The sequence below is a fragment of the Acartia tonsa genome, chromosome 10 (genome assembly GCF_053477335.1).
Source record: "Acartia tonsa isolate MP-2025a chromosome 10, ASM5347733v1, whole genome shotgun sequence".
NCBI lineage: Eukaryota > Metazoa > Arthropoda > Copepoda > Calanoida > Acartiidae > Acartia > Acartia tonsa.
In genome coordinates, this window is record NC_137269.1 from 44,288,794 (window position 1) to 44,312,636 (window position 23,843).

General features: G+C 36.6%; 4 protein-coding genes across 6 annotated transcripts in view; all 4 read right to left on the reverse strand.

Annotated features, from left to right (window-relative positions):
* LOC145329264 (uncharacterized) overlaps positions 1-22,132 on the reverse strand; it is a 28,302-nt gene extending 6,170 nt beyond the window's left edge. Inside the window, exons 1-11 of the mRNA XM_080173321.1 lie at positions 22,040-22,132; positions 21,665-21,761; positions 20,763-20,818; positions 20,396-20,463; positions 19,922-20,007; positions 18,867-18,960; positions 18,123-18,200; positions 17,753-17,849; positions 16,928-17,029; positions 1,701-1,809; positions 613-671 (exon numbers count right to left, since the gene is read on the reverse strand). Of these exons, the coding sequence (XP_080029447.1) occupies positions 613-671; positions 1,701-1,809; positions 16,928-17,029; positions 17,753-17,849; positions 18,123-18,200; positions 18,867-18,960; positions 19,922-20,007; positions 20,396-20,463; positions 20,763-20,818; positions 21,665-21,761; positions 22,040-22,083 (890 nt within the window). The 5' untranslated portion in view covers positions 22,084-22,132. The remainder of the gene's footprint in view (positions 1-612; positions 672-1,700; positions 1,810-16,927; positions 17,030-17,752; positions 17,850-18,122; positions 18,201-18,866; positions 18,961-19,921; positions 20,008-20,395; positions 20,464-20,762; positions 20,819-21,664; positions 21,762-22,039) is intronic.
* Positions 4,395-6,561, reverse strand: LOC145330128 (uncharacterized). The gene is made up of 2 exons (XM_080174715.1): positions 6,377-6,561; positions 4,395-6,052 (listed from the first exon to the last, which is right to left on the reverse strand). The coding sequence occupies exons 1-2, from the start codon at positions 6,553-6,555 to the stop codon at positions 4,945-4,947; spliced, it is 1,287 nt and encodes a 428-aa protein (XP_080030841.1). The 5' UTR covers positions 6,556-6,561; the 3' UTR covers positions 4,395-4,944.
* Positions 7,333-10,177, reverse strand: LOC145330127 (uncharacterized). 3 transcript variants are annotated; one of them, XM_080174713.1, is made up of 3 exons: positions 9,705-9,748; positions 8,000-9,374; positions 7,333-7,874 (listed from the first exon to the last, which is right to left on the reverse strand). In XM_080174713.1, exons 2-3 carry the CDS (start codon positions 9,156-9,158, stop codon positions 7,339-7,341), a joined length of 1,695 nt encoding a protein of 564 aa, XP_080030839.1. In that variant the 5' UTR covers positions 9,159-9,374; positions 9,705-9,748; the 3' UTR covers positions 7,333-7,338. The 3 variants fall into 3 exon arrangements, with proteins under 3 accessions (XP_080030839.1, XP_080030838.1, XP_080030840.1); XM_080174714.1 differs by having other exon boundaries at positions 7,593-7,874; positions 9,272-9,374; positions 9,705-10,177; XM_080174712.1 differs by having other exon boundaries at positions 8,000-9,844.
* On the reverse strand, positions 10,377-14,814 carry LOC145330129 (uncharacterized). Its single transcript, XM_080174716.1, has 3 exons — positions 11,698-14,814; positions 10,955-11,320; positions 10,377-10,584 (listed from the first exon to the last, which is right to left on the reverse strand). The coding sequence occupies exons 1-3, from the start codon at positions 12,235-12,237 to the stop codon at positions 10,384-10,386; spliced, it is 1,107 nt and encodes a 368-aa protein (XP_080030842.1). The 5' UTR covers positions 12,238-14,814; the 3' UTR covers positions 10,377-10,383.
* Positions 22,133-23,843: the final 1,711 nt, after the last annotated feature.

Here is a 23,843-nt window from a genome sequence, read left to right on the forward strand (position 1 = left end):
AAATAAATAAATTAATATGCACTTGGGTAACATTCTATCAAGTATTCTTTGTAGTGATATTATGTAGTGATATATTTGTACTGTGTTGTATTGTGTATTGTACATATATTAGGGTTAAAGTGTTGTATCAATTCCGTAATAAATTTTTAAAATTCAAAATACAACATCTAATTTATAAACTACCAAATGAAAATTCGTAGCTACCTCCTTTCCAAAAAATAATCCCGTTATTTTTGTTTTTTCTATATGGCCCTTTTTTAATGTTAAACTCTAAGCAGATTTAATAATTAAGCTAATGTGATCTAACACCATTTATATTTATTTTTTAGTAGCAGACAAAATCATTATTTTTCCCAGAATTGTCTGCTTCTAAAATTTTCGCCAATTGGTGATTGGTTGTTAAAAACAGGCCGATTCTTATTGGTTTAGAGCTATAGCTACTTGGGAGCGTCCGCCAGTTTGATAGTAATTTGTAATAGTTGCAATATCCCTTTAGAATCTAGGCCGGGACCTAATTAATGGCCAGGTTTCCTATCCCTTATCCCTGAATAAATCAAATTAAGAAGAACATCTACATTATAGAAGTTTAAGTACATAAGTGAAAATACTTACTTAAAAAGATGGTTCCAAAACGGGAATTCCAACGGAAATAACTGCATTGGATCCATTTTCTGAATAGATAAAAAAATCATACAGCACTCTAGAGTGCTTATACAAAAAGTACCTGGTTAAGTTATGATATTCAGCAAATTTTATCATAAGCGTAGCTTTTCTATAATTAGGGTAGGTCCGTACGTCCGTCCGTACGTCTGTACGTAACGAACCCAGTATTAGTGTCGGACTGATTATGACGCAACAAAAAAAATTAGCCAATGAGAGGGCACTATGAATTTTACCATTGGTCAATAATGTCCTCTCATTGGCTAATTTTTTTTGTTACGTCATAATCAGTCCGACACTAATACTGGGTTCGTACGTAACGGATAGCTTTTTTCAGCTTAATTTAGGCATGTTAGAATTGTCTTATAGATTTTAAACTTTGCATGATGACTCCTGTTGTAGTTAGGTAGGATTTAGAAAGCGCAGCAACTCTATAATCGTTACCAGAATGTCCGTATGTCCATTTTAAACAAGTTGGTTTTAAACTTTTTTAACAACAGTTTTTATTTGATATAATCATCCGATTGATCTGATTTTTTAGCACTGATGTGGGTATAATTTTGTCAAAACTTGTATATTTATATTTTGTATATTCGGTTTTGACACTCTACAACAGGTAATGTTCATCAGTCATACCGTTTCAGAGCTTCGCTTTTATGGATGCTGTCATCCTTGTTTATGTATATTGAAAATAAGGGGTGTTAATTTTTTCTTCGGTTTATACTTTAGGACTGGTTATATAAAGTTATATAGGGTACTGAATAGCCCTGAAAGGTTATATAGCACTGCAGGTATAGGCTCTGCAGGGTTAGGACACTTTGCAGGGGTTAGGCAGTTTGTGTGAAAGCGCCAAATCTGGTTCTTTAAAAAAAACTGTTGTCTTCGACTCTCTGTTAAGTGCAGAGTTACGGGTGTAAATAAAAGTGAATTATCTTGTATTTCTTAAAATATATATCAGCAATGCCTTAACATTACAGGCATACAAATAGACAGACGGAAACAAGAACTTATTGAGCAGCTGCGCGACAAAATAAACTTACCTGTCTAACTGGGCTAGTTATATTAGTCATATGAGCCAGAATACTTTCATTAAACACAAGTTTTACAGTTTCCTCCGCTACTCTGTCGCGATACAGTTCTTGTTTTTCCCTTTAAGAAAGTATAGCTGTCTATAGTGCCCTAGCAAAATGGGGATATATGTCACTGCTTTTAGCCTACCTATTCTATTTTTCACGGATATAAAAATGTACAGTTATAAGATCAAAACCAGGTTTGTTAGCCCTGAAATGCCGAAGGCACGGGATGGGTATTTTTCCTCTCCCTACCTTTCTTCCATTTATTTTAGAGGTAAAATAGGAAATGTACTGTAAGATGAATTTGAATTAAACTATCAGAATGTGATGTACAACTTTTACTTTTTCATTGCAAAGCTATTCTTCAATACAGATAATCATGGTTGGTTGTATAGCCTCGGATAGCCTTTTGGGATCTCTAGAACAACCTTGCTGTGCATGGTTATAGTTCAAACTTCTTTTAGATAACAAACCTTTTGATTACACGTCCTTTGTCTAGAAGTCCTATGGTAATTAGTTGCGCCGGTTTTAAGCCAAGACATCCCCCCTACTCTAACTATTAATTTTGCACATCTCGCATAGCAGCAGTAGTAACCATTTTTAACGTCGTTATGAGACGATGAAGGACTGAGATTCGAACCTATCAACTTCCCGACAACGAGCTGATACGCTACGTGTTTCGCCACAGTCGGGGGTTAAATGTCATGTTTCAGTAACACACAAAAAATATCTATAGCAATTAAAAGAAAAAAAGTTTCTTTTCCGAAGTTAAAAGTTGCATATCATGCTAACCATTGGACCGATATTGTTCTCCTTTACAGCACAGCTTCTTTTAGATCCCAGATTTTTTTTAAGATCAATATAAATCCCACAAAGTTTTCGAGAAAAAAATTGGAAATCTTTTTGCGGACTTTGGGTACCAGTCACTTTTTGATATAAGGTCCCCTCCCTCCCCCCTATCAAATCCTTAAAATAAAGTCACAGAATGTCTGTGGCGAAGAATCTCGCTAACCACCAAACAAATCGGGTTATCCTCTACAGAGTAGCTTCTCATAGGTCCTGTGAAGGTTAATAACAATTTTGGAGGAGGATACCACCACCCTCCAAAGAGAAATCGCTTCTAATAAAAAAGGACCTCCAACCACCCTAAATTTCTTTTTTAATTTTTATTTTTACATCTAAAGTAAATAATTAGGTTTTGGAATTTAACTCCCCCCTAGCATAGCCACTAGTTTAAAATATTCTAACTACATTTATTCTGAAAGAGTATATGCAAAATGAATGGAATCATCCTCGGTTTTTTTAAATGCTTGAACTTGAAATATTTCCCATAAAACTTTTGTAATTTATACTCATGGAATTCCAGAGATCTTAAGGGATAAGACAACAATGTAATTCCTAAATGATGATAATCAAAATAACCCCAATTGTAAATTAAGGTTATTGGTTTAAAAGTTTGGACATTGCCGATATTAATCGACTAATTTAAATTGTTGAAAGTACCCAAAGTTTTAACCTATAAAAACTTTGGGGCCCAGTATAATTTACAGTCCAATGTCTCCCCTCCTCCATGTGGAAATCAGATTAACTTTAAATATATTGTCAAATGCAAAAAAATACTCAAGGAAAAAAAGAGTATTTCTTTCCATGGAGGGAGGGGACATTGGGCTGGCTATTACACTAGTCTCCAAAAGTTTATATTGACGTTTTAGTATTCGTTGTCTGAAAAACTTTGGGTACTTTTATTCGTTGATTTATTTTTTGTATCTTTGTGGTATTCGGCAACCGTGAGCCATGCCTATGGCACCCCTGACCGGGGTTCGGGGAAGGGCCACAGGCCCTCCCCCGAGTCCTGGGGAAGGGGTCTGCCGACCCCCTCCCTATACCTAAAATTAATGATTGAATCTGACAAGCTTTATTATGGTTAAGCTGCATTGTTAATTCCCCCCACCCTTTCCAGGGATGGGGGATCATTATTGCCCAAACTGACTATTGTATGTGTATTATAATGCTTTTTATGTTATGATTATTTATTCCTATCTGTGTAGCTATTGTTTGTTGTATATAACTTTAGTAACTCTTAGACCTTCAATAAAGGAACAACTGAATAGATGCTGTTTGTTATTTAGTGATTGTTAGAGAAGCGTAGCTTCTCTATAGTAAGGTGTCCACGTCTGTCACACTGCCGTAGTCTTTTCGAACTCTGGTGTCTGCCATTTATCCTAGGCGGATACCACATCTTCATTGGCGATATACAATTTATCGGCCATTGTCCTATCCCTTTAGATTAACAATTTCTTCCATTCTTCTGCATGTTTAAATATTTTTAAATTGTGCCTATTTTTTCCCGTATTTTTATCCTATTATATAAATTAGTCTCTTTAAAGGATTTAAAATGCAAAGACACATATTTTTTTAACTCTTACTTTATACTTCTTAATTGGAACTGATGATCTATTTAGTAGTGAAACAATTGTCTTTTATTAATAAAATGTTAAAAAAATAACTTGTGTTCACATATATAAATAAAAATAATCCTTAATAAAGTAACAGGATGTCTGTTTGTCTGTTTGATCTCGCTAACCGATCGAATTTTTTTTACTATGCTCGATTTTACGAAGAGAGTTCAACGCAAACAGACATATTTAAAATAAAATAATTTTTCACTCTATTTTTCGAAATGTCATGAAAAATAGGATTTTTGACTTTATCCCCTTGAGGAATATATAAAAGATGAATCGCTATTAAAAGCATTATTAAATAGGCAACCGTTATAACAGATTATCGGTGCTATGAAGCTAAACACAGAAGTTTTCCTAGTTGTATGAAAACGAAATTAAGCAGGGATGAATTACAGTCCAGATTTTGTTTTAAGCACTATAATTCAACCTTTATATGGCAAGATTTATTATTTTCTGGTACTTCTAAGAATCCTTATACTTTCGAAATACCGTGATATATGAAAACTAATCATGACTGAAATACATCCCTGAATAATTTCGTGATAACACCGATAAAACTAATACGACGGCTGATTTATATCTGATAAAAAGAATTAAAGAATACGGATCGCTATATCCATGATATTATTATTTATATACTGACATGATATTTCTGCCATGTCGCCAGTAAGACTTGTATAATAACTGCTTTGTAATAATCAAAAAACTTTATCCTCAGAATCGAAAAATCTTTATTCTGGAATACAAAATTACAAATCGGGAAACAAACGTTGGTCTAATGCGACGTCATCGTCGATTTGATCGCTGAACGTGAAGAGAATCTCTGGATTGAACACCCGTGGATTGCGATTATCCGTAATCGAACTTCTTTGGATAGAGAATGCCTTGGCCAGCTTCAAATTGTGTGAATCACTTATCCTTCTGTAATGTTGAGCCGACTCTAAACTTCTCCAGCGGCCTTTATCGCGAACTTCCGCATCGGATAGTCCGCTGGCAAACGCTGCGCTCGTACCTCCTATTTTGGCGGATTTTCCGGATACTACCCCGGAAAATCCGACCTTCTTGGCCATGGCTTTTATGTTGGTAACCAGCGTGTTCTCAGAGACTGCGTAGCGGCCGTCAGGTATCAGGATCCTAGTTATTTTCGCCATCTTGAGTCTAGGAAATAGAAAATTCAGATCTTCTGTCTTGCCATCTCGAAAATAGTAAGAATTTCGCGCGAAATACAACTTGTACAGAGTGTAAGGACATGCCGCGCCACCTTCTTTGACGATATAAGCTTTGTTTCCGATATGGATCTGATCGTTTTTCTGTTGACGGAAAAATATCTCGATCGCCGGCGTACCGTCCAGGTCTAAGAGTTTCACGTCGCGCGCTCTTAATTTCCTTGCGTCGGAAATACGACACAAAGTATAGAATTGAGTCACCAACAATATGACAGTACGAAAATTTCTAAGTTGAATTTGATCCAATTCTTGGGTGTTCCTTGGCCAGACAGGGATGACCCACTCGACCATTCTTCTGATAGCGTAGCCGGGGAGTTGCTGAACCCGAGGACGGCGCATCCTTCGTGGGGCGGCGATACGTACCGTACCTTGGAAGACTCTTTCCACGGCTAAGGACCAGATAGATGCTGGTAACCCCAGGGCTGCCATAAGAGCATGAATCGCTCCTTTGACCGCCGCCGTGTAACCGAATGGCCGTTCCTCTTGATAGACTTTCATCAAAAAACTCATGATAGAAACTTCATTGAGCTCGGAAGGGTCCACTCCTTGCTCCGCCAGAAAGTTGGTTACATCCTTGATTATTCGGTTGTGGCTCCTCCTGGTACCCTCGGCGCGCGCTGCCCCCGCCAACCTATAAATAAAATACCGGATATATATACTGCCGGCTGTAATGTTAAACCATAAGGTGGAATGCAATCTGAAGATTATTTAAGTTCCCTATGTAATATTAATACCCTGAAAAATGTATGTGATTCACAAAAATATTTTGAATGACAAATTGTTTTCTACCCTTATGTAGGAAGATAAAATTTGCTAATTTATATAACTCCCCTATATAACCGTAAGTCCTGGTCATTTTGTACAATTTGAGATATCGTTTTTATTTTTGTGGACCGAACTATTATGAAAACTATCGTCCTTGTATGCGTTAAAAGACAAAAGGGTATAAAAATACCTGGCCTGCAGCTCCCTTCTCCCGGCTAAGCCCAACTCCTGCAACGCGGCCATGGTACGGACCGGTTTCTGAGAATTCGGAATTTGAGTGGACCCGGCGCCGGAGGCTTTGCTTTGCAATAACCTCGAAAACCTTCCTTTGTCCGTCGGGGCATTTTTCGCTTTTTTAGCCGTACCCATTCTGAAATGATCAACTGTGTGTTATTATAATTTGCGAAAAATATATCTGACTGCGAATAAACAAAGCGTAAGTACCTAGGCGATATAGGAGACATGAGAACATAGTATAAATAAACGATGGAAACCGTAACTGCCTGCAGTGGCATGAACTCCTGTCCCATACATGACCTGTACTTACGGGATAAAATAATCTGACATCCGCCGTTGTATAAAACACGACGTCACTTGTCATAATAATATAACATAATAATCGTTCTGACTGTTTAAAGTATTATATACATGAAACAAAAATATATAAGTTTACTGGTTCGTCACTGGTCAAGACTGTATAGGATAAATAAAATTTGTCGTAATAGGTAAAACGAATTGTCTGAATAATATAATGTGAAGCCCATCTTGTGCTTAAAACAAATAGGCAAACACTTCAAAAGGAATATGAGAAAATTACTGTCTTTGTTGAAACATATGACAAAATAAATTATCCTGACTAGTCGAGAAAACATATAAAAATACAGGTATATGGACATGTATGAGGTGCTGCTGGTCAAATAAAAGAATAACAAGACTTGGTGTGACAAAAGGTCTTTTGTTTTTGATTGTGGTGACAAAATTATCTAAGCTGTAAACCAAAAAATTAGAAACATGTAAAATAATAGTTGAGATGGTATTTATCAAAAATTTTTGTTGCAATAATAGATTTCGCACTTTAAATGTGTATTTGGAAAAAACATATAAATATTAGACCGTTGTAGCAGCTCCTCGTACAAAAAATAACATAATATATTAATTGGTGTTGTCAACTGTAATGAGCATTGCCAAAGTTGCGAATTTTGTGGAACCATTAAATAAACATGATTCAGATTTAGAAGTGAAATTGGCATCAAAAATAAAATATGACTTAATGCAGGATTTGAACTGATCCTTCTCTAGAAAATCGGCGAAGAAAGCGTGGGACCTCCAATAAGGAACCACCATAATGGACGTAAGACCGTTAATTTTTGAAATTGTGCGCCAAGCTCTAGATATACAACTAATAGGCGGACAAACATATAAAATCTCTGTAGGATCAATAATTTGGCTGAAAAAATTAACACCGGCAGTATTTGTTTCTGGCCACTTGCTGAAAAAACGCTCGCACTTTGTGTTGTCAGGAGCCGCGAAAGCGTCGATGGTAGGAACCACGCTGAATCTAGATAACACTTGTGAATAAGACTCGTTGTCCAGCGACCACTCGTCGGTGCTGGTCTTCTTGGAGCCCATGTCCGCGATGGACAAGTTTTCGTCTGACCGTTCCGACCAGAAACAGAAGATCCGCACGTCTGAAACAAAAGATAAGAAATCATACATGGTTGAAAAAAGTATACAATTATAATAACCTTAATTCCCTGAAAAAACGACGCGATCAGTGGCGATAAATTTCTAAAAATTAAGGGAAAATTCTCACCCCATTTGTGTTGAAGCTCGAAGATTTTTAAAACCATCTCTTGGAGCTGGCGCACTCTTGACCCACGACGCATTATATGACAGAGAGACTGAGAATCAGTCAACCATAGGACCATACGTCCTCTGTTTTCTTTGAGGAACTTCTCGTCGGACGTCAGTAGCTTGAAGATAGCGCTAAGCTCACGCAAAGTAGAGGATGTTTGTTTTTCGTTGTCGTTGAAGGGGAATTCGGCCACGATATTAAAAGTGTCGGCCTGATAGACGAAGGCTGTGGTTGCGCTCGCGTCGCTGACCATGGTAATTAACTCCCTGGCGTCGTCTTTAGGATCCCACCCTTCTAATAAATATGTTTTGTGCGCGGGTTTTAAAATGGTTGTTTGTCTAGATTCATATCTTATAGGTCTGCCGTTATGGGACTCCAAGTAGACCTTACACATTTTTAATTCTTCCACCATTCTGGGGGAAATCACCATGTGTGCGTTCCATCCTGCTGCTACCACGGCGGTACCCAACAAATGCTGCGATTCTCTAGAAACAATTTTCAAAATTTCGCCGTGGGAACTCAACAAGTGAGCGTTTGTGCCGAGAATACTTGCAGTTTGGCGGCAAGGAACAGGACTGCCAGAATTGCCTGCGACGATAATTTCGTCGATGTCAAGCTGAAGTTTCGCAATTTTTCGGGCAGGAGCTGTAATGCGCATTTCCACGGTATTTATGATGAAACCCAAATATCTGACGATTTGTGATGGATACACCGTCTTTTCCGTAGCAATCTGCCATGCGCTGCAGGACATCACAAAGAACGTGTACTGTTGATATGTGGAACAACGACTTAATGACACACCAATGTTGCCCCCATCATCCACATAATAAGACACATCTACACTCAGAGAGTGTAGATGTATCTCAATGGGACGGAGCAAACAGGCCATTAATGCTGTTGCATTGCAGTACCCAAAGGGTACTACAATGAAACAGTAATGCTCCATGATGCCGGCAACATTGGTGATGGTGAAGCCGAAGTATTGCCATGCCTCCCTATGCAAGGAGACATGTAAATACATCGACCTTATATCATGCGTTGCAATGAAGCTGCCCCTCTCAATCCTAAAATAAAAAACATGGAATAAATTGAGAAGAACAGCCTCATTGCAACGCATGACGTGCACCGTTGTATCACCTATTCGCGACAAACTTGTTCATATACGACGGACGCCACTTTCCCCAATTATATATCTGTGAAAAACGCCCTACATTCAAATGAATATAATACCTGGGTAAAAATGTAGATAGGTCGCTGAGAGGACACGATTTTGGATCCACATACATATTTGTACTTCTGGATAAGTCTAAGCATAAGCGTTTCTTGAGCTGTCCTATAAAATACGATAATTATAAATTCGTACAACATACGACTTAAAGGAATTTTGTAACTGTTTAAGCAAACACTTTATAGAGCACATCTCGATCGTTTAATAAGTGTGTTAATACGCGAATGATAATTATATCCGAATATGAATGACTTAGTATTTTGTAAAAAGTGATATGTCCGAAACTGTATAATATCAAATGGAACCCAGAATGTGTTATTATTTATCTAAGATGGCTTTAAAGAATAAACCTACGTATAAGCTATTTTAAGGACATATTGTTAATTAATGACAGAATATGAAAAAAATAAGAACGTAATCAGATAATAAATCTACCTGACATAACGTCGTATTTAGATGCGACGGACAGAGGAGAATTAACTGTGGCTGGATTATCCAAACGTTTGATGTATCCTTTTTCCAACCAGTCCTGCACGGTTTCGCGTACAAAATCCATCTCTAACTCTGCTGACTTGTTGTTGTTGAAAAAAGATGTAGGCGGTGGACATGCCGACCATCTGGGTTTGTAGCCGTGTTCTAGGATATTCACGACTTCATCACTCGCCCCGAGAATTTGTTTGTAGAACTGTACGGCCTTGGGCTGGCCTATGCCGCGCTCTAGCGGCGAGAATCCTTTATCTATGATCTCCTGGCGTTTGGAATTTATGAAATCTTCGAATTCACGGTCGGATTTAGCTTGAACCGAATCGGAAATAACATTAAAGTCTGTATGGTCTGGCACATTAATAATTGTATCACTGGAAACGTTGTGAGGTTTATAAGAATTGGCCCCAGTTGACATCTTATGTGGCCTGTTATTTACAGGTCTGTCGTAAGTATGAGGCTGGCTAGAAGGAGAATCGGCATTACTATGTTTGGAATTGACTGAAGGACATAATGAAACGTTGCTTTGGCTTGATATAAAAGACGACTCTTGTAAATCGTTGCTGCGCCCGGCCTTCGCAGAGGGTAAAATTATGACAGAGTTTGCTGGCCGAGTCGAGGGAGAATCTAGTCATTTTCTGTCCGCTTTGGATTTCCCCTCGCGTTCCTCTTTGATCCTTATGCGGCATCTGTCGACCGTATGATTGTTGCCTTGACAATAATTGCAGTAGAATTTTTTGCTCTGTGATTTGCCGTTTCCTTTGCCTTTAAAGCTCGAATAGTTGTTCGACTGTTTGTTCTTTTTGTCCTCCTCTTCCCTTTCTTTGGACTCCTGTAAAACGAATATTGTTATACTATGAAAAAAGGACTTCATTGTTTAAAGAACTAAACTTCCTAATCTAAAAAATGACACTGCATGTGTCGTAACTGTGTTTATAGTAACCGTTAAGACGCGACTTATAATGTGATAGAGACGTTGTAAAAATAATCTTAAATGTATTTTACCAAATATAGGACAGACATAAACGTATCTCTTAAGTGTTTGTGATATAAAAACGCGACCAATCAAAATTGATCTGTTTACATGCTCCAGAATAATTATGCTAAATGCCTTGCATTAATATCAAAATTTTTTCTGTATTGGGCTCCCGTGGCAAGCTCTGATATTTACGCGGAATAATGTGGTTAAAAAACATAAATACCTTGACCAAAGAATCCCATAATTTGGCTTCTTTGCTGTTCATCTGCATGCCACCTAGGTTTACTTGACTCGCGAACTGAGTGGACACGGACCAGCGTGCGTTTGGTAAGAACATCAGGTTCATGGTCTTCTGCAGTTTTCGAAGAGAATCCATGGCGCTGATTGTATCCTCCATGACTGAATGGATTTCGGGCGTCAAACGTGCTGGCGCCATCAGAGTGTATAAGCGTCTTGAGCTCTCTTGCAATGCCTGCTCAATGTTCAAAGACTCGAATAAACAGGCCTGGAGGAATATCAGATCACTGCGGCCTGCCGTAGGCAGGTTGTGGAATAATCCATATTTGCTCATCCTTTCCTGTTGAAGTCCCTATAACATAGAGGCGATTAAACTAAACAAAAAATGATCGGAAATATAACTTGAATGGTATAAAAGATGACGTCGCCGTGTGATATCATTGTAAATGCGAAAAAACTGTGAATTCTGCCTTACTTCTGCAATAATGACAACACGTATCTTCAATATTGTAACCAAATATTATTTTTTTAAAAAACATGGACTCTGTGTGATTTCAAGACAAAAACCTTGCTTAAAACAATGCAGGACAGAAGTGCTAGTTGTAAAATTTTTCTATGACACATAAAATCGTTCAAACGGCCTTTAAGTTATGCCTGAACATGTTGTAAAGAAGCATTGTATGAAAAAGGAGTAATAGGTAACAAATAAAAATAAAGTTTTAAACCTACTTGGTAGGTGATTAGGCAGTATTCTGGAACGTGGGTCTTGACCAAAACTCCATTCAAACTACGCAACCTGGGACAACCCATCTGGATGTCCTCCTTCGGTTTTGCGCTGGGTTTGGATATAATCCTGTTGTCCTTGACTTTTGCGCCAGGTCTGAAACGCTGTCGGCGGAAGCTGGGGCCTTGATCCTCCTCTTCAGATTCCGGTGTGTTCACCATCCAGGGCTTTACCGGCATGCGTTCTGACGGGATCGAATCCTCTTGCCGGAGATTTGTAGGTTGGGCCGCCCCAACCCAATCCAGCTGATCGACCGAAGAATCTGAATCAATCTGGTCTGAATCAGCTTCACACTCTGAAGAGAAAACTTCCGGTTTTTTTCTTTTAGCCAGCGACTCTGTTGTTTCTGTGCTTTTACGCTTAGAACTAGAAGCGGTTTTTGTCGTCATAAAGTGTTTTATGAACTCTGACATTTCCTCCATCTTGTTTTTAAGATCCTTGACCTCATCTGCTTGCGACGTCGACACATTTGGAGTCCCTTCCATTGAAGGTTTAGGTTTCTTAGAGGATGAGGACTTGTGAGAATGTTTGGAGGAGTGTGAATCGTGCCTAGGCCTCTTTCTGGGGGGCGTTTTCTCTTTCTCTGAAGAACTATTCTTCGTAGGAGAAACAGGCTTCTTATTTTCCTGGTCCTGTTTTTTATTTGACTTTTTATTGTCGTCCAATGGGCCTCCTTCCGTGCTCTTGCTTTTTTCCGTTTCCTTCAGTTTTGAGCTTCCTTGTAACTGGTTAATGTCGTCCGGAATCTCTAGAAATAAAAAGACAAAATCATGACTGTCCGGCGAATTGACATTTAAACTGAATGCATACTGGAAAAAATATTGAAATATCGAAATTCGTATAATTTATCTTCTAGAATAGTATATGAATACGGTAAATTATTAATTGGTTCCCTTTTTACTAGGAAAATATGAATGGGCAATACATGCCCCCCATTGGATAAAATATGGGATTAAACCGCGAATAATATCGTGATTTAGTTGTAAAATTTTTCAAAAAACACAACCCTATTTCGATTCGATTCTCCTATTATTTCTCTCTGAAAAAAATCGTAGAAAGAAAATAGCTTTTTATTCGGTAAAAATTGATTCCTAGCCATATAAATTTTGCGACCGCTGAAGCATATTGTATCGACACTATAATGAATGTTGTTTGAATATGTAAAAAATATGCCAATGTGAATTTTATTGCTCTAGCTGCAAATAATATGAAGATTGTCGAAATTAATATACTTAGCTAAAACTAGCAGACATGTAAAAATTGGTACAATACCTATATTTTGCAGGGCGGCGTAAGCGGCGGCGGCATCAACATCATCGTCTGACTGCATGAAATTCTGAGGTAGCCCAGGCTCAGCCATAATTTAAAAAATCGACGATTTGGTCTGAAAAATAAAAATATAAGATTAAAAATAATATAAATTATTAAAAAATCTACGTTGAATAAAATAATAACCATGTGCGTAATAAAAAAAACCATATTTTTATCGATTCAGTATATGTTGACAAAAAATTGTTATGAAACGGAAAAATTGTCAAACTGTCTCATGATATTAACAAACTTTACGTCGGTTTTCTTAAAAAATGTAAAGAAACACTTATGAAATGTCGTTGTTATCTTTAAAAATAAGGGATATACCAAAGATGATTTATGTATACTAAAAAATTGTGAATACTAAATCTGAAAATAAAATGTAATCGTAGAAATAAATTCTTTATAAAAAACGGCATATTCCTGTAAAAAATTATATGGAGCCATTTCTGTTTTAAAACTTACAAAAAATACTTCATACTGGCGCCACGAATTCATAAAATGATCGTGAATAATATATATAGTCTCGCCCTGTAGGGTGGGTGGGATGGTAAAGATAGAAAAATCGTTCTACTTATAAAATAAGACGAAAAAAATTTTTTGCTAAAAAATCGTTTCAAATACAACAAAGAATATTTATAATCACTGTATAAAAAGTCATAATTAAAAACTGACATATTTCATTATATGTCATAAATAATATTAACACTTTATGACTTATAATCCTGATAAAAAGAATGCAAATAAAAAACTGCCGATAAACGACCACGTTGCATTCAATATGTTGTTACTTCGTTGAATCCTAAGCTATGACTAGCGGCAGCTGCCCCATGCTGTGTGGTGCGAGTGTGTGTGTGTTCCCCTTTCCCCTGTAACAGCTGTATGAAAGCCTAGTTCAACAGCTCCCTCTGTCCGTGTTTCCCGCGGAATAAATTCCGTGTAAACCGACCCCCTTCGATGTGTGTCTGTCCCCACTGTGAACGTGTGTGTGTAAGAATGATTGTATGTATGTGTGTGAGCGCTCGCCTAACCCCACCCCCTTCCGTGTCTCCCCCCTTTCCCTCGCTTACACCAGAAAAGAGAGATAAAGCTGTTCGCTTCCCCTATCACGGAGCCTTATAGCCATACCCCCAAAGGGACAATATGCCTCCTCCCCCGTCACGAAGATGGGGGGAATAAGAATAAGTCCGGTATAATGAATATGCTGTGTATTCCATCGTCGGACCTTCGAACGTTATTCGTTCGGTAAATATTAAAGAATATAATCTGCAGACAAAACTGCGCATCCTCTGACCTAACGATTCAGAGGGAAAAAAGCTGGCAATCGGATAACCGCATATGGCGGTGCCGTATTTAAAAAATGCGGTATAACCGCGCTTCCTCTATAAAACAGTATAGAGGGGATGACATAAAAAATCGTAAATTTTTCACTCTATTTTTCGAAATGTCATGAAAAATAGGATTTTTGACTTTATCCCCTTGAGGAATATATAAAAGATGAATCGCTATTAAAAGCATTATTAAATAGGCAACCGTTATAACAGATTATCGGTGCTATGAAGCTAAACACAGAAGTTTTCCTAGTTGTATGAAAACGAAATTAAGCAGGGATGAATTACAGTCCAGATTTTGTTTTAAGCACTATAATTCAACCTTTATATGGCAAGATTTATTATTTTCTGGTACTTCTAAGAATCCTTATACTTTCGAAATACCGTCCCGAAAAACTGAACAATTCCTGAAACTCCGCACTTCGAAGTATCCAACCAGAAAACAATGAATCTCGCCTTAAAGATAGAAAAATCGTTCTACTTATAAAATAAGACGAAAAAAATTTTTTGCTAAAAAATCGTTTCAAATACAACAAAGAATATTTATAATCACTGTATAAAAAGTCATAATTAAAAACTGACATATTTCATTATATGTCATAAATAATATTAACACTTTATGACTTATAATCCTGATAAAAAGAATGCAAATAAAAAACTGCCGATAAACGACCACGTTGCATTCAATATGTTGTTACTTCGTTGAATCCTAAGCTATGACTAGCGGCAGCTGCCCCATGCTGTGTGGTGCGAGTGTGTGTGTGTTCCCCCCCTCCCCTGTAACAGCTGTATGAAAGCCTAGTTCAACAGCTCCCTCTGTCCGTGTTTCCCGCGGAATAAATTCCGTGTAAACCGACCCCCTTCGATGTGTGTCTGTCCCCACTGTGAACGTGTGTGTGTAAGAATGATTGTATGTATGTGTGTGAGCGCTCGCCTAACCCCACCCCCTTCCGTGTCTCCCCCCTTTCCCTCGCTTACACCAGAAAAGAGAGATAAAGCTGTTCGCTTCCCCTATCACGGAGCCTTATAGCCATACCCCCAAAGGGACAATATGCCTCCTCCCCCGTCACGAAGATGGGGGGAATAAGAATAAGTCCGGTATAATGAATATGCTGTGTATTCCATCGTCGGACCTTCGAACGTTATTCGTTCGGTAAATAATAAAGAATATAATCTGCAGACAAAACTGCGCATCCTCTGACCTAACGATTCAGAGGGAAAAAAGCTGGCAATCGGATAACCGCATATGGCGGTGCCGTATTTAAAAAATGCGGTATAACCGCGCTTCCTCTATAAAACAGTATAGAGGGGATGACATAAAAAATCGTAAAAAAACAAAAATCCACAAGTATTTTAAAAAATTAGTAACTACTGCACCGATTGAGTTAGGTTACATCACTTCCAGAGTAAAATTGGGGGAGGTAGATAGTAGATACATCACCTCTCTTGAAAACGGTCTACACCCCCCTAATACAGCAAAAGGGGTTGTTAACCCTTACAGATCAGGCCCCAATTCCCACCTTAATAGGTCGGGGGGGGGCTCAAAGAGCCTCCCTCTATCTCGGCTTCTGGTACAGATATAGACGTAAAATTTTTTTCTGGTGGTTCATGTGTATTTTTAGAGAAAATTACTTTTACTATTCATAGCAGTCAGACCGCTCCTTAGCCGCTTTTTAGCGGCCAGCCGCTAAATTTTAAAACAGCTGTAGAGCGGCCAATTTTGCAGCTAGGATGACCAAATTTTAGGACGAACTTTTATTTTTCATAACAAAAAATTACTTTTTCTGATCATCGCCGAAAGACGGCAAATAACGGAAACCGCCATTTTCGGCGGTTACGGCGGTAAAACGGCGGTTGGTTGCGTAAATTAATATTTTTATCTGTTTATTATTGCTCAAGGATTTACCAAACAAAATTATAGGTCTCTAGCTGTAATAGAAGCCACGATATTCATGATATATGTATGTAGTAAAAGCCGGACAAAAATCGGTCATAAAGTCGGTCAGGGAGCGGTCAAACGGTCATAACACCGCTTTCCTCAGAAGGTCATTGATATCTAAGTATTCACCAAAAATTTTTAGGTTTCTACCTTATACACAAAAGTCATAATGTAGAAATTAAGATTTATTTAGAATTTTTTCAAATTTTTTTGCTACCCAACCGACTCTGACCGAAAACCACGACCGACACAGACCAGATATCCTAATAAAATCAACTCTTGCCGACGTATAATTACTAAACTTTAAAAGTCATGAAATTACAGCTCTTCATCTTACCTACAAAAAATGAGATTGAAAAAAACTTTGGTGACATTTAATGAATTTTGATTGGTTGGTTCATTAAGTTGAGTATCCAAACGTTTCAATCAATAATTGTAATGTACAGAAGGGGTAGATTTGTGTTTTATCATTGGGGACCTACATCAATTTATCGGCCATTGGCGGTTATCCCTTTAGAACCCTGTGGTGGACTTATTGAGTTGCAAGTCAGTTGATATCGACATGTTCTTCAAAACTCTTTATAACAATTGAACCTTGCTAGTAGACTGTTCCAAAATTTATCAGATCGATGAGTTTCTGTATCTGGATTTAATTTTACAGTCTCCACTCTGTCACATATTAGACTTGGAGCTTCTCTGAAAAAAAAGAATCAAAATATTATTGAGGGAAGAAAAAATTTTGACGTCATAAAATTGAGGGATGTGGAGAGCAGGAATGGGAAAGAAAACCCCTAATAAAGAGATGGAAAATCCCTCATTTTTATGACGTCGCGTGCTGATTTTTTGAGCGACTTTCTCCCCTCACAAATATTAGTTTTAGAATTCTTTCAAATTTTCTTTAGGATGTATTTTGATTATATTATTTTCATCTTATTTAAAGGTGACTAGTTTTTTAATATTTTTTATAATTTTTGAATTTTTTCAATATTCAAAAAAAATTTCTTTGCCTCTAGCCTACTGTGGCTTTTCTCCTGCAGTGGAAACTTTTTAGAATATGAAAAATTAAAAGAAGAAAGAAAAAAATATTTGCATATTGTAGGCCAGTATGTATTGTTATTGACCAATAAAAATGTATACTGGCATGGCCTATAATTGGTCATTTGTATTGCATGACGTCATTCTTTATTAGGGACTATAAGCTGCTACCATTTTTTATTTTGCTCTTCATATCCAGTTTAACAAACATTCAACTAGCTGAGTGCATATTTCAGCGCACTCTGGCCTTGTTAGAATATCCTACCTAGTTTTACAAACGTTTATATTTTGAAGAGTTAGTAATAAAATTTGTCAACCCTAGCATTACATACAGAACGACAGACATAACAAACACTTATAGAGTAGCTTTGCAACTAAACTTACCTCTCTATTTCACTTTTAATAATGGAAACCAAAATTTCTTGTTTAGCTTTCAGAGCAATATTCCCCACTATGGGGACAACAGTTCCTAGCACACTTCCTAAATATAACAAGAATTCAATAATCTAAAGGGGTAAGACAATGTTCATCCCCAATGTTAATACACAGAATTACCCCTTCTGTAGATTACAATTAGTGGTTGAAACGTGTGGACTCTCAAATTAATGAACCAACCAATTATAATTAAATAAAAGTCCCCAAGGTTGTTAAACCAATAAATTAGAAAACATTATTATAAATCTTTGGGGACTAGACAATTAATGAGTACCAAAATGTCCTCTGTTATAATGTATTCTATATCCATTTTATATACCTAAGTTGTTAAAGGAGAACTTGGCATTTCCATAGTTCAGGGGCAGATTTATTTTTGTCACTGCAGAAGAAAATTCATCTAAAATAAAATTGTTATTTTAAATATAAAATTAAATAATCGAATATTTAAGTATATCTATCTATAACTTTATTTATCTTTATTAAATATTATATGTAAAACCTTTTGGTGCTTAAACTCGTTGTTTTTTTACTGTAAGTTTAACTTAAACAAAGCATTTGAAATATTTTTTATAATGGGCATGTGTGGACAAAGCCCAATCTGTCCTACTTTTGATTCCTGTGACGTCATAAAGATGAGGGAGATGAGAGGAGAAGTGGGAAAGAAAACCCCTAAAAAAGAGATGGATAATCCCTCATTTTTATGACGTCACAGGAATCAAAAGTAGGACAGATAACTGTTCAAAGGACTGTAAGTCAAATGTGTAAAAAATAATGAATGTGCTATTTGTTTCAAACTAGCAGCTATGCCCCTAGAGGCCTATCACTTAAAGAGGCGGGAGTTGAATTCAATAATTCAATTTTTAAAAAAGATTTTTTAGAGGCGATTTTTCTTGGGAGGTTTTTGGTACCCTCTCCCAAAATAGTTATAACTGGTAGGGAAGGGCAGAAAAAGGACCCTTTGAAACTTCCTTAAAATAAAAACTCAATTGGTTCAGTGGTAAATGCTTAACTTTTTTACAGAAAACCTTACAACTTTATATGATGGAATAAACAAATCTTTCACCATAATGATTGTCATCACACAGAGTAACAAGATTGACTCCTAGTTCAAGACCAAGACTAACATTCTGCATACGGATCTTAAACTTCTGAGTTCCCTAAAATCAAGACATTAAACTCAGCTTATACCAACAATGATATTAATTCGAAAAAAAATCACGAAACCTATACGTGTTTTTCAGCTGTCGTTGGGGGGCAACACATCGTAAAATTGACGACCTCTCTATTTGCCCCCCAAATATTATTTTAGATTTATTTTGCTTGTTGGTTATACCTTATACCTGCATTAAACTAAGCTCTCTCATAAACCACACAGTGCAAATGAAGGTGTCAGAACCTAAATTGGGACATAGTGCATTTCATTACACTAGGTTAGGTAACTTCATTTCACTTTTCAATAAAATCTAAAATGCAGTGGTTTTTGAGAAAATTAAATTTGAAAATTTCAAATTCAATTTTCACCCACTAGGAGTTACCGCATAATCATGACAAGAAAAGCAAAGCTTATTTATTTAAAATTTTGAACAAGTTTGCTTTTATAAAGTTCTTCATAAAACCACTCCTGAAGTGAGTTAATTAATGGCCATTTTTATCAATTCCTAAGGTCACGGAAATTCAGACTTGAATAAATCATATATAGAGATGTTTTATGACTGACTTTATAGAAGCAAAGTTGTTCAAAATTTTAAATAAATAATCTTTGCTTTTCTTGTCATGATTATGCGGTAACTCCTAGTGGGTGAAAATTGAACTTGAAAATTTAAATTTAATTTTCTCAAAAACCGCTGCATTTTATATTTTATTGAAATGTGAAATGAAGTTACCTAACCTAGGGTAATGAAATGCACTATGTCCCAATTTAGGTTCTGACACTAAAGTCAAAGCACCTTCGAAGGCACTGTGACCAACTATTTTATTTTAGCATAATCTAATTTTCTTTTGGGTTAGTATGAACTATTTTCTAAAAATCTCTACAGGGTTATGGTTATGGTTCAAAAGACAATTTAGAAAAAATAATTTGCATGGCATAGGCCAACAATTGATTGTAAATTTTCGTACCTCAGAGCTTATTTTAGCAGATGTTATCCAACTCCATGCACCCGTACCCTCTCCTTCCATGCTGTAATACCCTTCCAACTCCAATTCTAAAATCAATAATTATTTTGTTCCTTGACGTTACATGTTCAAATGCTAATAAAATATTATAATAAAGTATTTACTTTAGCCACTGGACCACGGATAATCCAACCTGTAATTTTCCCCCCTGAACCTTGTGAAAATTTGAAGTATCCCAAATTACAGGCCTCATGGGTGCTATAATAGTACAAAATGCCAAGAATTACCAGTACATCACATACCAAACATGGACAACATCTAACGGTTAATGAACGAAGTAGGCATGTTAAGGAAAGGAAAAGAAAAACTTCAAGTGTTCTTGATGTGTGATAACCAGTGAAGATCTTGTCCCCCCCCCCCAAAAAAAAATAAAACAACAACACTGCTCTACTTGTCTACCTGGGTCCCTAAACGTACCTGGGGTGTACAGAATGGCGCTAGTATAAACAGAAGAGAGTCCAACGTCACGTAAAATACTCACATTTCTGATATCAACAAAGTTATAAATTGAAAATTAAAATGTCTTAAACAAGGATGATTAATTCAATGCCAATTGCAGCGAAGCTGTTTCCAATTATAATCTAAGCAAACATCAATATGCATATAAATAAATAGACAGAAAGAAATTTTTGAGGAAATCAAGAGGGGAATCGTTATTTTAGCCCGCTGAAAGTTCCACTTTACAAACATAAAATTCTGGTGTAAGATCCAAGTAATATATTCAGTATTGATGCGATACTTAAAGATTAAAAAAAGTAAAGTAAGTTCATCATTCATAACTTTCCTTAGTTCCATATTAGCTATGCCTGCCATCCAAAGATCCCAGAATGACAAATCAACCTGAAATAGTGGTTGTACATAGTGCCCTGGCAAAAAGTCACTGCTTTTGGCCTACCTATTCTATTGACGTCAGGAAATACCCAATACCCCATATCTTTTCTAGGGGCTTTTTTTTCAATGAAGACCAATCTGTTCTACTTTTGATTCTTGTGACGTCTTAAAAGTGAGGGAGATGAGAGGAAAAGTGGGAAAGAAAACCCCTAAAAAAGAGATGGATAATCTCTCATTTTTATGACGTCACACGAATCAAAAGTAGGACAGATTGGGCATCGTCTTTTTTCCCCTTTCTCTTTCCCTCTACCATGACGTCAATAGAATAGGTAGGCCAAAAGCTGTGACATCTATCCCCATTTTCATAGGGCACTAAACACAGCTACCCTGAAATATTATCTATGTACTAACTAATGTAAGATGATGTCGGTGTGTCCGTCTGTATGTACTACAGAATCTTGCTAAACGCTTAACATATATGGTTCTCCTTTACAATGTAGCTTCTCGTACGTCATTGGAAGAAATATATCTATTCTGGGGGAGGGTATCATCACCCTCCCAAGAGAAAAAGCCACAAGAAAAAAAATTACTTGAATGTTTACTTTTCTTTTTAAAACTTAAGTTGATAGGGGGGGGGGGTTCGACTTCACCCCACCTCTGTCCTGAAGTGCCCCTAGAGGCCTCAAAATAGTAATGACCTAACCTAACATGGTGTCATAAAGAAATAAATAAACAAAAACTTATCTTTCAGAACTTAAATTGCACTTTAAGAGAAATATTAACAAATATATTAAATAACCAAATTAACTAATGACGAAAGTATTGTAAAGTAACTCTGTTTGATAAAATATTTACCTTATATCCAATTATTGTGTTAGAAAGATTAATCTTATCTCCAAGAATTGGGCTTAACTGCAGAGGGTCCATATTAACACCATACAACTGACGCTCCCTAAAAATAATTCAAATTACAAAAAAAAACAATCTGTAAATGTAATCTGTACATTAAAACCTCAAGCACTCTCCCTCCATAGAATTTTTTAAAATAATTTTAGCTGTGAGACTTCTATATGATTCACTTTGCCTGTTAGCGGATTGGGGCAATGAGATTTTATCGACAGCTAAGTAAGAAAATGGGATCAAGTCAAGCAGAGTGTGCCAATACCCTGTTTTAAGGATGTACATCAATGTATTGGTCATTGTCTTATCCCTTTAGATCCCTGGTAATACCTGTTGATGGTTGTAATATAATCTGTCCAGGCAAGCTCCAACATTCCCTCCCATACTCCATCCCTGAAAAATGGGGGGTAAAACGTAAGAATTTTTAGAATCTTGGCTAAACGTGCTTACCTTACCTTTTCTTCGTAAGGGCGGGATTCTCCTTCGATTTTTTAAGTGACCATCTAGAGAGTCCAGAGCATCATCCGCGTTTAATAGGATGATATACTCTAAAACCCAAGGATTTTAGGTTAAGAAACATCCAACAGACAACCAACCCTTTGTTTGCATGACGTTTGTCTGAGAAATCCTAACTGTGCATGGTAATATAGTTGAACTGTTTATAGGCCAAGGTTTTCCCCATAATCTCACTATCATGGTCAAGTGCAAGACACAACAGCAGTAATTACCATTTTCAACGGCTTTGTTATGACGTTTTGTGGACAATAAACGAACACGACATCAAGCAAGCACGATGTCATTTACGCGAATGCGCGGGTATATTTTTAGTAGCGAAGCTACTCTATAATTGACTTTGTCCGTCAGTCCGTCCGTCAGTCCACAACGCTATGGGAGAAAAGAGATTTACTCCGCTCCTATAAAAGATAGAATGCTGAATTTTTTTGACAACATTCTTAGCATTAAGGAGAACAATTAAGTATAAAACATCGATGGCGGTAGGACTGCTTTTGAGCAGGTTTTAAGCTATTTTTTTATTTTTCACATTTTTTCTCCACATCTTCTGTGTTTATGGTGCGATTTTCAAATTTTTTTCAGTTATAGATATCTAAATAAAATTTCCTGTCCTTTAAAGAAAATTACTATGACAGCCAGGCTTACTTTCAGCAGGTTTTAGGCTATTTTTGTATTTTTCACATTTTTTTCCATATCTTTGGTGTTTATGGTACGATATTCAGTTAAGGATTTAAAAATTAAATTTCTTGACGTTTTAAGAAAACAAGCATGGCGGTCAGACTGCCTTTTAGCAGGTTTTTGCTATTTTTATATGTTTTACATATTTCCTCATATCTTTGGTGTTTTTGGTCCAATTTTAAAACTTTTTTGGGATATCAGTATCAAAATATTTTTTCCCATTGCACATAGGGGCAACAAGGGGCAACAATTCACCACCCCCAAATCAAGTTTTAAACATTCTATGAGTATTATCATACCCAATGTACATCAGATTTCAAAGGAATCGTAAAAATACGCTTTTTAAGTAAGCATTCTAATGCATGGAAGTCAAGAAATGCAAAAAATTTTCTTACAGAAAAAGGCATACTTTTTGTGTTTCACCAACAATTTTAAAAGTATTATAAAATCTTTTAGAATTAACGTAATTAGACAAAATAACTTCTGACGAGTCATGTATTACATATATTTTGACAGTATAAAAGAAAAAAACACAAATTGAAGAAATTAGTCCTAAATAATTCTAGTTGAAGTCAAGATTTTAGTTTTTATTTGTTTGTTTTAAAATCAACATTTAAGTAGACAGTATCAGGAAACATGTTTTCACCGGGTGCCACTGGCTAAAAAACGATATTTGATTACCCAAAGACATATTTTAATCGCCAGTACTGGTTTCATTTACCCCCCTGCGCCCCCGTAGGGGTTTTTAGCCCGTTTTCTGAACGTGGGTGCACGAAAAGCTTGTAAGAAAAGGCGTTTAAATGCGCCTTTAAAGTCAAAACTTAAGATATAATTCAAATAAATAAAAGACACAAAAACATAGACATATTGGGAAGTATTTATTCTGACTTAGAATTAAAGTTAATGATAAATATTTTCAAGTTCTATTGCACAAAATGATGGG

Bases quoted from the DNA above. Each gene is read 5' to 3' on its own strand.
- LOC145330129 (XM_080174716.1), bottom strand. From the start codon at position 12,237: ATGGAAGGGACTCCAAATGTGTCGACGTCGCAAGCAGATGAGGTCAAG. The intron at 11,321-11,697 runs GTAGGTTTAAAA...TCTATGTTATAG, and splicing joins ACTGCCTAATCACCTACCAA to GGACTTCAACAGGAAAGGAT. The intron at 10,585-10,954 runs GTATTTATGTTT...TTCGTTTTACAG, and splicing joins TATGGGATTCTTTGGTCAAG to GAGTCCAAAGAAAGGGAAGA.
- LOC145330128 (XM_080174715.1), bottom strand. From the start codon at position 6,555: ATGGGTACGGCTAAAAAAGCGAAAAATGCCCCGACGGACAAAGGAAGG. The intron at 6,053-6,376 runs GTATTTTTATAC...TTTTATTTATAG, and splicing joins AGAAGGGAGCTGCAGGCCAG to GTTGGCGGGGGCAGCGCGCG.
- LOC145330127 (XM_080174712.1), bottom strand. From the start codon at position 9,158: ATGCGTTGCAATGAGGCTGTTCTTCTCAATTTATTCCATGTTTTTTAT. The intron at 7,875-7,999 runs GTGAGAATTTTC...CTTTTGTTTCAG, and splicing joins CGAGCTTCAACACAAATGGG to ACGTGCGGATCTTCTGTTTC.